This window comes from Lepisma saccharinum, chromosome 21, assembly GCF_977018435.1.
Source record: "Lepisma saccharinum chromosome 21, izLepSacc3.1, whole genome shotgun sequence".
Lineage (NCBI taxonomy): Eukaryota > Metazoa > Arthropoda > Insecta > Zygentoma > Lepismatidae > Lepisma > Lepisma saccharinum.
The window spans coordinates 6,847,179-6,859,247 of NC_139249.1; the positions used below are offsets into that span (position 1 = coordinate 6,847,179).

Below are 12,069 nucleotides of genomic sequence, written 5' to 3' on the forward strand. Positions count from 1 at the left end.
ATGGTGTTTCTTAAGAAGTTGTGCGTTTATATGGGTTTACTCTTAAAGAGCACATACATATTTTTTTACAATATTTTCTTCCACAATAGATTATGTAAGTTATTTTTGTAGTGTGTAAGTCAATCTTCATGGCAGAGTGCTTATCACAGCATGCTACGATGCCAGGAGTGCCAGGTTTGAATTCTGGCCTGGACACTGGTGTTCTTTGCAAGTGTCCCTTCATCAATTTCATCATATGACTCATACTCATCCTTGCGGTGGCAGAAAAGTGAAGTAAAATTAATCAAATCTATTGTAGCTTGTAAGAATAAGGCTGCGACAGAGTGGTCAGTATTGTGAACTATATCACCACTTTGCTTGGTTCGTTATTCGCCCTCATTGCCACCATTAACACTTTCTCAGCCAGGGCGATTTCATCAATTTTACCTCCTGAGCCTTCTGGACTTTATTTTGCAAATTTAGCTCTTTTCCTGTAAAAGATAGATCAGCCAAAACACTCATGTGCACTCACTCCCTACACCTTGGCGGTCATGCTTTATGGGCTTCATTGTTATACTCCTGACCAAAGTCAAGCCACATGTTTAAGTCAAAATGACCAACATGGCATGATTGGATGCGCCGTTTCGGTTATTATGACCGATATGGCAGACAACATGTTAACCCAAGATAGAAATACTTCTGTGTATCGATTGGATTAATAACCTGGTTCTTTTATTTCTCTAAACTGTAAACCAGACCACCCGATTTGTAGTATAGGTATGTCCAACATCACACTTTTTTTAATTTTATTTTGATGTTCCCTTATAAAATTCTGTGAGTAACCCTTGGCAGAAGTTGTAAAAATTGCCCAGGCTGAAAGTAGAATCCATGGGCCTACTATTAAATCTATACATTAACAATTTTTTAAAATTATATTTTTATTGCTACAAATCATCAATATCATGGTTTACTTGCACATCACACCAAGAATGATTTAATATATTGCAGGATTATTGTTATTAATAGTTTTATTTTAAACTCAAAAAGTTATTTGGGTTAAAGCCTGGGCATTTTAATGGTTTCAACTTGTTTATTTTTAGCAGTCCCACACTGCGGACAGAAGATGAGAATATCTGCATCTTTAAAGTTAACATTTAAACTATGTCACATGACAACTTACCTGCTGCAACAATTATGTACGGGTCCTTTATCAAAGTAAGAATTGAAGATGGCTCCTGGTCTTTTTTCACTATTCCTGGCTGCAGAACAAGTAACTGCAACACTGCAAACAAAAATAAATAACTGGAATTTACAGAAATGGTAATGAATTATACTATTTCAGCTATAGGGCCTCTTGGATTTCATGGTGGTAATGTCACCTTGTAATCAAGAGTCCTGGCTTCTATACCTGGTGGAGGAAGAGTGGTTTGGATCCCTTTAAACCTTATATCTAGTCCCGATTAGCCTATCTGTGCATAAAGTGTACTCAAAACAAAGACTCTGAGCTATAAATGCAAAGCCATGTAAAAATGCAAAGAAAGCAAAGGTACAAAAAATGAAGACATTTTCTACTCGCAAATCTGAAAGTGTAATAGTTAAATAACATTTTTTGAATGTAAGGTGCACCCCCTTTTTTTGGAGGGGAGGGAGGTGGATGTTGAAAATCTGTGTGTGCCTTGGATTACATGGTATTCGATGGTACCTTGGATCTGATAGCACGGCACTTTCTACCCCTACCCAACTCGCATATGTCAACCTTGCACCCCCCAAATATATTTTAAGTTGGTGCCTCTGCTTCCATCTAACATTGAACTGCTAATTTTCAATATGAATGAGATGAAGCTTAGTGTATAAAAACTTAACAGTAGGGCTGAGCTGATACCGAAATATCCGTTTGGGAAGGAACAGTTGAAATTTATTTACTGATACCAGCCGATTCTTTTCCAGCATTTTGGCCGTTCACAGCTCCTGCAAAAATGTCACATGACTCGTTTGCAGAGTCGAATTATCCTGGAAGTTATGCAAAGTTCGAAGTTTCTTTATATTTCGAGCAATTTTTGCGTGAAAATCTGAATTTTGTGATAACAAAATAATATTCTGATGGAATTCTTGAATATTTTAAAGCAATTAAAGTGGAATACTTACACCAATATTAATCAATATTTTGAACAGGATTGATATAAATCATGATTTTTATTTAAAAAAATATTTTTTAAATTTTTAAAATTTTAACCAATTTTTTTAGATTTTTTAAAACACACTTAAAATTGCATGTATGTAAAATATTTGAACAGTTTGATTAAAGCAAATAAAATAATTATATGTAAATATACATTTTGTTTATGATACTGTATATGAACTTACTATGGAAATGTTTGGTTGAGTGTGTTAATGAAACTATATTAATTTCATTAATTTTCCTTCCAGTGAAAATAAAACATTCTGGATGTACTATACAGGGTGTCTCATAAGTAATAGCGCAAGTGGACACAGGTGAAAGTTCGCAATAATACAAGCAAAAAAGTCTCAGTAAGCATGGGTCTGCAAATGAGCAGTTTTCGAGATAATCGCAAATATGTCATTACAAGCCGCCACCGACTTCATTGTTTGTAAAAGTCACCCTAGCTGGTAAAATGCTAATAATGTGTGCGAATATGTGGTTACAAGCAGTCATTCATTGCATTTTGTAAACACAGAGTGCTTTACTCCTTGCGTGGTCCGAGGTTTGCTCTTTATTTACAAAACAGAACATTTCCGAGAGGTGGCGTTGTAATCAAATAGGATGGATATAATCAGTACACAGTCTAATCATACTGTGGGAGTCACGTCAGTTGTGCTGTACTGCCTAGTAAAAATAGAACCTTACACCAACGAAGAGTACATTTTACCAACTAGGACGACGTTTACAAAGAATGAAGTCAGTGGCGGCTTGTAATCCGAGACCTGCACAAGACCTGGAAAAAAACAGTCTGTGAGGAGGCGCACCTACAATGAAATGCAACACGCACGTCAAGCCCAGGTGTTCGACATCGCGCAAGCTAGCTTCATGTTACAGTTGTGCACAGGCATCGATGCCTGCCAGGTTTTTCTATTACCCGGGTCTTAAGAAGACCCGTGAGACTATGTAGTTCTTGAAGGTAGATGCGAGCACTACTGCCAGTGTTGCCAACGCCATTATTAGGGACATTGAATTTTCGCGATGCGCGAAATCGCGAAATGTGAAAAAAAGATGCAATTTTGAACATTCTGCACGTAACTACACCCCCAGTGATGAAATATGTATGAGTTTTATTCGCGATGTAATGCGAAATGTGTGCTTTTTGGCGAAATAACCATGAAATATCATCAAATTAAGTAGAAAACACGCAAAAACCGGCAATCGAGGTTGTGCGTGCAAACTGTCGATTTGTAACGAAACGTTTGCTTAAAGTTTCCTAGCACTTGCAGTTGAAGAACGTTTTATCTTCGATCACATCAGGAAGACGCTGCAAATTGGGATTTCCCATGCACATAATCTCAGTTCGAAAACTTCGCTCCCTGTCAAGCTGCATTGCTTTCTTCCCCCGAATATGCATTTTAGAAATGATGTGATTTTTTCTTGATGTTTTCTTTTTGGTTGGACAGCTAAGTACTTGTGTATGTGTAAAGTATATAAAAATGAAGAAATATTTTATCAATTTATAGCTCTTTTGTATGTTGTTTCCTCTCATGATGAAAAAGTGTGTGCCAATTTTTTTTTTTCCACCGCTGGTATATACCGCTGATCTAACATTTTATTTACCGCTCTCCTCAGTTTTTATTTACCATAAATTTGTGTCCCTAGCCATTATATTTCACTACGCATGGAAATATTTGAATTTCTGCTGAGGTTGTATAACCATTGGCGCCCTATGAGGTTGATACGAAAAACGTAATAAATGGAACTGAGAAAGATAGAAAAGGCTAATTTTTGTGGGCAATAAAATTAAAACCTTTTTTATTTGGCTTTATACCTATTCTAGTTTAACATAATTTGAATGAATACGGCAAATCAGAGTCGGGCTGGAGCTCTAAGCCTAAGGGGCCCCGAAAAAGTCAAAATAATTCTCATTTCTCATGTGAAACATTTACGCAAAAAGTGCTTGGAAATTTTTATCCATTTATTACTGACTCGTGACCCGATTTTAATATATTAATGATAAAGCACCTGAAACTGCCATGGAGCAAAGTATGGGGCATTTAATGCTGAAGAAGGGTATGGATAATATTAGCAGTTCTTCCTTCCTTCCTACAACTTCAGATGCAGCTATTGCCCTCTGTAACAGGCACGAAGATGATTTATCTTCCGAATTTCCTGATCAAGTTCTACATTTCAGGAACGTGCTTAAATCTGAAATCAAGTGGGTCATTCCATGTCAAATCGTCCAATTTCAGAAAAGTTTCCAGGTCATGGTTCTTTGATTTGGATGAAATTTGGCATGAAGGTTCAATCATGTCTGGAAGGCTTGTATTCCAAATATTAGGTTCTTCCGAGAAATAGTTGTAGAGTTATAGCCTGTGGAAGAAGGTGGTGCGCAACAGAAAATGTGACCCAAATCTGGGAAATGAGTCTCAGAGCTAACTTCACGACTCAATAACTTTGGAACTATTGATCACAGCCTAGTGTTATTTACACACCAAACAAACCTCTCACAAAGGAACACATGTATTGCATCAAAATACCCTCAGTCTGTTTATGTTAGCAAATATAATACCCCAAAATATGCCTTAAAAAGCCTTACGCGTCAAAAAATGCATATTTTCTGTGCTTGCTGTTACAACTGTAATCTAACCAGGAAGGTGGAATTAATTTTTCTAGTAACCCTGATGTGAGCTCAGTATGCACACATTATGTTGTCTCCATATATATCACCCAATCCATATTATATGTGGTTGAATATGCAAGAAATTGAAAAATCACTGGGAAATGGTGGATTTTGGAAATGGTGTAGCACAAAGGGACAAGAGATATCCAAGCCAAGTTGCATACACTACATAATTAGACTTTCCTCTAATGTATGTCAAAATTTCAACTTGTTATTGCAAGGCACTAGTGCACACTAAAGGTAGACCCTTAAATGCCCAGCGTGTTTAAAATTGCGCAAGGTTTTAAATGAAGATTTACATCTCCGTAACTACGAATGCTGGAGTTACAAATTATAGCTTGTTTTTTTTTAGTACAATCTCAGCTACATGCCTATTGTTGAAATAATCCAATTTGCACTAACCAAATAGAAGAAGAAGAAGAAGACTAAAGTTAATAATCTTATTTTTTAATTACAAAATTTTAATTATAATAATTAATAACTTATGCTTCGTTTTCTTTCGTACACACTAGACAATACGCCCATGGTATTTTCATTTCTCAAGTAGAAGAAGAAGATGAAAATTAAATAGAACTATATTTTTACGAAATTTTAATTTCATCAGGTCCCCACATAGGCAACGCCGGAACGTGATTGTCTAAAACGGAACTGCATATTGCCGGATATATATTTCATTCTCGTGGCAAGAATTGCGGACTTGCTTCTGATACTTTCGAAGAAAAAATATAATTTTTAATGTAAATTTTTGTCGGGGGAAGTTGCACCCACTACCCCCCAAATATATTCAGAATCATATTGAACTTTACTAAATACTAATAGGATGCTTAAGGCTCTTTGTGTAGCACTCAAGACATGTACCTCTTAACATTGCCTGAGTCGCAGTATGCTCCAAAACTTAAAAAAAAAAAAAAATGTGACATATTTCACGTCTCGGCGTTAATGGTTTAAAAACATGTATTGGAACAGATGACCACTTTTTGTAACAACCCCAAAATAATATCAATAGTTTAATAGACTTACGTAATCACGAAACTATTGATAATATCTAGACAACAGTGAAAGAAAACTACACGAAAATTCACGTCAATGCTCTAGAACAGGGGTTTTCAACTGGTGGCCCGCGATGCCTTTTTTGCGGCCCTCAATGCCACTTTGCAAAATACATCAATTTTATGTATTTTTGTTAAAATACGTTCTATTTTTACTGAAGGAACGGAAGCTCTGTGAAGAAAGACTATATCACAGGTAGAATTGATTCTGCAGTCAATAATGATCATCAGAAGAATCTAAAGTGACATAACTTTCTTTTCACGCCATGCATTCTACCCCTTCGCTATGCGGAATGAACTCGTCCACTTCCGCGAAGGCTTCACTCTTTGTCTTGTAGAAACAAACTGCAGAGCGCCGCTATAGAGTTCTGTTTTACTAGGCACGAAGAGATTTCCAGTGTTCCAACTCGGATTGTACTGTGACTGATTGTTGAAGTTTGTGCAAATATCGAAATGAGCAATATCTCCAAAAAATGTAACATTGAAAATGAAAATAGAACCTTTCAAGAACGTTGGGAAAAAGACTACCTCGTTACAAACGACAATGGAAATGGCTTTGTGTAGGAAATCAGTGGAACTAAATGAAGTATTTAAATCAGTTATACAAATATACAGAGTTTTTGGAGGATAAGGTGGCAGAATATGACGACTTACTTCTTTTTAGCCATGTGAGGTGGTTGAGCGCAGGAAAGTGCATTCAGAGATTTTTTGCAATACGATATGAAATCCATGCGTTCCTTGGAACAGTTTGCCTCATCGGACGCAAGACAACTGGAACAGTTTCCGAGTATGGACTTCCTTAAACAACTGGCATTTCTAAAATATATCACAGGACATCTGAACGAACTCAACTTGAAACTGCAGGGAAGAAACCAGCTGGTGTCAGATTTAATGGGAAACATAAATGGGTTTCGTAATAAACTGAAAATTTTCAACGTTACTTTGGAGAGGAAAAACCTGATCCATTTTCCAAGCTGTCGGCAGCTAACAGAAGATGAAGAAACACTGGACTTTTCTGAATTCAGTGCAAATATTTAAGAAATAATGGATGAGTTTCCAGATTTAAAGAACTTAAAAGCAGCATCCAGCTATTTAGCAATCCTCTTGGCGTTAACATCGAAGAACAGAAGCTTCTCTCCAACTTTAATTGTGTGATTTGCAAGGCGATGTTCCTTCAAACTAGGCAAGAAAAGGGCCTTTCAAAGGAACGCTTTACAAACCTTCGTAGTTTTGGGCAAAAAATGACATCGACGTTCGGCAGCACATATACGTGTGAAAGGTTTTTTTTTTTTTTTCTTCAATGAAGTTCATCAAGAACCACTACATAAGCCGACTGGCAGATTCTTCACTACTTCACCTTCTGAGACTTTCAAATACAGAAATTGAAGTGGACATTCCACCTTTAATAAAACAAGCAGATCGGCCTCAATTTTTACATTGAACATTTACTATGAAGGATTCTTATTTTTATGGTGTGTTCTTCATTTCTTTCAATTCACCCATAAGTATTGGGTTTTTGTGAAATAAATTGTAATTATGCAATTTTAATTTGCGATTCCATTGTTTTTATTGCCTCATTTTAGAAATTTAGGTCATGCGAAAGTACTACATTTTGAGTTCAGTACTTACAACTTTTGTAATTTTTAATCCCCCCACCCAAAAAAAAATGTGGCCCGCCAATCAACTGCTGGATATAATTTTGGCCCTCGGACCTTTTGAAGTTGGAAACCACTGCTCTAGAAAGAATTCTAAGCGTATGTAAGTTTTTATATTTTGAAATATCCAAGAGGTTTTTCAAATGGGGAGGAAAATTTGAAAAAAAATCGCCCATTCGCATGCCAAAGGTCCAACCGACACTATTTATGGTTATGCTTAGTAAGTTGTATAATTATTCTACACAAAATGTTTGCTATTTTTTCCCTATAAAAATTACAGAAGTTTAAATCAAGATAAATTTAAGTGTGTTTACAGTTTACATATTACATTTCCTTTCGTATGAGCTTCACCCCAAACTGTTTCTTTTCTTAGAGCCTAATAAACACTATTAAATAATTTCATTAAATGTACTTTCACCAAAAGTTATTCTGATATCTACAAAATTCTTATGTACATTATTATACTATAAATTTTTCCTTTTAAGTGATTTAAATGAATCTACCTTGATTTTGACCAATTTTTAATTATTACAATTTTCAAGCATGGTGGGAATAGGTTCGAGTATTGTATTGGTTCAAAGAGGTATTGAATCAGCTCTACATAACAGCACATAAAAACGACTTTATCTTTTAAAAACCTGGTTATTCATGCATAAATAATACTTACATCCATCACCAAGGGCAAGAGCAGCCAAGAGAAGGAATGGAGCTGTTTTGCCAACAAACTGGTACATGAACCCACCAAACGGTGGACCAATTAGAACCCCCAAAGCGAGACCACCAAGTGCAATGCCCATTGCGTTCCCTCTCTCCTTGTCATCGGGATATCTCTCTGCAAGCATTCCCATTCCTGCGAGGGGAGAAAATTTTTAAAAACAAAATATTTTCTGACATCACATAGTTGACTGCTGCAATTCAGTTACACCTATAAAAATTAATAATAATATAAAGAATATAACTAGCTGCGGATGTGCCAAAGGTGCTGAAAGATAAAACTGCTGACGGATATTTTGTTCACAAATATCATACTCTCCTCTATGGTTGAATCTTACTTTGATAACATGGGTGCCGGGAGAGGGTATCGAACAAATCCGTTGTTCCTCCCCCCCCCCCACCTTGGAAATTCACACAGTTGATTTCAAGTTACAAAGGACCAGAAGCATTCTATTTTTATTGTTAAGAAAAGAAACAAGTTCAGTTAGTATTTGAACAGAATAATAAAAGTAAGAACTGTGTTAAATCAAATAAAATGATCAGAAAATACAGGAACCAGGTTAGGCTATGTTTTCATATTCTACCATTATAACCAAAGATTAAAGTTTTCATGTTTCCAAAAAATCGTTTTATGTGAGAGATCAAACAACATTTGCTTTATGAATAAAATTTCCCATTAACCTTTAAAAGTAGCAAGGTAGGCTTACCTCAAATTCACATTAAATTTGCAATGCAAGTCTCGTGAACTTGCAGGAAATTTGTGGAGCATTTGCAGCAAATTGAAAGCAAAGGTACTAATTACCAACATTTGAAATTGCAGCAAGTTCTAACTATAACCTGCAGCTAACTTGTACAATAAGTATCAAGGCTTGCTGCAAGTTAACATGAAACTTGCGGCAAGTTTACTACTATCTTGCTGGGTGACTAACACAACTGGCAGCGGGAGCTGGTAGGTCCGAATAAGGTAAAGAACTAGTAGGGAAAAATGATTGTATTAGAGAAAATTAAATTAATAGTTACATATACTTATTACAAAACGAGGTTTATAATGAGTGTGTGTAACTATTCATCTAATTTTCTCTATTACACATTTTTTCCCACTAGCCCTTCACTTAATTTGGACCTTGGACCTACTGCCTGCAGCACGATATGAGGTGGATATCCAAATATCCCACCTCACAGACCCTATTATCCCTGGCAGTCACCTTTTTAACCAATATTAACAATTATTTCCAAATGAACATAAATGACACGTAAAACGGACAGTAGCTACTTCTTGATAAAAAGAGTAACATATTAATATATGCAAAAAGTGTTTGTCTAAGAGTAAATTCTATAACACTCCATTCCTTCATTCTATGTAGACAAAGCATATGAGAACTATATTTTGTAATTCTTATGCACAGATCAAACTAATTAATTAAACTAATTCTTGTTTCATTTATGAGCAATTCTATACGACAAATACATTCTTCTTTGATTAATGGGCAATTGTACATGACCAAAAGTTTTTAACATATTTATTCGATCTTGGGGAAACCTATTTTTGTCTTTACTTTACAACAATAGTACAAATAAAAATTAAAAATAGTTCTCCATTAATGTGAACAATTCGCCATGTACTGTGAAATTCTAGAATATTGCACTTTATTTCAACCCACAAGTGAGTGGAATAAAATTTCTATTTCCAAGGAATTTCAGACAGTGGTAGTGCAGAAAAAAAAAACATTGAGCATTAAGCACTTTAAAACACGATAGTTTGGTACCCAGAAAAGGTGGGAAATCATATCCCAAGATTCGTTTCGAAAAGTGAAATTTTTCCCGATCCCAGTGCCGACATCTCCTTGTCCCACACCCAAAGACATCATAATAAATACATGTATATTCTGGTCATCAGAAAGAAGACTCGCGTAGTGAGACAAGCCATTAAAAATCAAATTAACATGTGCCCACATGCAGCAAAATTATGTGAACTTAAACGGCGAACTCATGTTTCTTCTACACTTAGATTTAACTTGCGTCCAACTTGAAGTGCCAGGCAAGTCTTGCAAGATAAAATCGAATTTACTGTACACTTGCAGTTAACTTTCGTGCTATCTGGGGGATATTAAAGAGGAAATAAAAAGTAGACTTAATTCAGGAAATGCATGTTACTTTTCTCTTCATAAACTTTTGTCTTCTCGTTTAATATCCAAGAAACTAAAAGTTAAAATATACAAAACCGTAATTTTGCCTGTGTGAAACTTGGTCCCTTACATTGAAAGAGGAACATAAATTGAGAGTATTTGAAAATAAGATCCTTAGGAAAATATTTGGACCTAAAAGGGATGAGGAGACAGGTGAGTGGAGATTACATAATTTAGAACTACATAATTTGTATTCATGTCCATATATTATTAGAATGATTAAATCAAAAAGACTTAGGTGGGCAGGCCATGTGGCACAAATGGGAGATGAAAGAGGAGTTTACAGGATTCTTGTTGGGAAACCTGATGGTAAGAGACCAGTAGGAAGCCCAATACGAAGGTGGAGAGATAACATTGAGATGGGCCTAAAGGAAATCTGTAAAAATGGAAAAGAGTATATAGATCTTGCTCAGAATAGGGAAAGATGGAAGGCCTGTGTTGCTGCAGCCATGAAGCTTCGGGTTTAAGAAGGCTAGAGAGCTAGTTAGTTGGGGATGTGAAGGGCATTTGTCAAAGGTGCTGAAAGATAAAACTGCTGAGGGATATTTTGTTCACAAATATCTTACCCTCTTCTATGGTTGAATCTTACTTTGATAAAATGGGCGTCGGGAGGAGGTATCGAACAAATCCGTCATTCCTCCCCCCCCCCCCCCGCCCCCGCTTGGAAATTCACACAGTTAATTTAAAGTTACAAAGGAGCAGACTGTTTTTATTGTTAATAAAATAAAAAGTTCGTAGTTAGTATTTGAACAGAATAATGAAAGTAAGAACTGTGTTAAATCGAAAAAAATGATCAGAAAATATAGGAGCCAGGTTAGGCTATGCTTTCATATTCTACCATTTAAACCAAAGATTAAAGTTTTCAAGTTTCCAAAAATTCGTTTTATGTGCAAGACCAAACATTTGCTTTATGAGTAAAATTTCCCATTAACCTTTAAAGGTTCTTCTTGATGTAAAAGTAAATAGCAAATTAAATAACTATGCATTTCAATACACTAATTATACAAAATGTACAAATATAATGCAAAATAGTTGTGATGGATATTAGGTCGTCTGATGGATCGAGTAGAAAAATCTTCCCAAGATTATAATAAGAATAATAATAGAATTAAATTAATATTCATTTTCATTACTTTATAATAGTTATTATTGCATAATAATCAATTATTTGTACTATTTAAGTTTTATCAATGTTTGACAATGATATTTCAATAATATTTAATTTCTTATGCACTGAAATTTTCGGAGAACATGCCTTTAGAAAATTAATAAAGGAGCCTTGGTTTTAAATGTTTCCCACCAGTTTCCCCTTTCGAAGAGGAGGTACTTGGATGGCGTAACATTTATCATTAACGTCAGCTGAACACAGGGGAGAAAAGGAGGTTTTTTCGGCAATCAATCACTGAACTTGTCGACTGCTCGGAGTTCAGATGTGTGACGAAGGGTCGTCATCAGACCAGAACGCAGTGAGTGACCCGCGAGCGCTATCGAGCGGAAGCAGAGACAATTCTTTTGTTATTTTACGTCACTTTTTAGCCTCCAGGTAAATCGCGACGATGGATGGTGAACTGACGAATAACTTAACAAGAATTCGAACCTAGGAGACATTTGGGTGGCGCGGATTTCACATGGTTTTTGAATC

The 12,069-nt window shown here is 35.7% G+C and overlaps 1 protein-coding gene across 5 annotated transcripts in view; it reads right to left on the minus strand.

Moving 5' to 3' along the window:
- Positions 1–12,069, minus strand: part of Vmat (Vesicular monoamine transporter) — a 253,365-nt gene that overhangs the window by 20,086 nt on the left and 221,210 nt on the right. For all 5 annotated transcript variants that reach the window (XM_083143239.1, XM_083143240.1, XM_083143236.1 and 2 more), the window contains 2 exons: positions 8,195–8,377; positions 1,160–1,261 (listed from right to left, as the gene is read on the minus strand). In XM_083143239.1, coding sequence (XP_082999365.1) covers positions 1,160–1,261; positions 8,195–8,377 — 285 coding nt within the window. The remainder of the gene's footprint in view (positions 1–1,159; positions 1,262–8,194; positions 8,378–12,069) is intronic.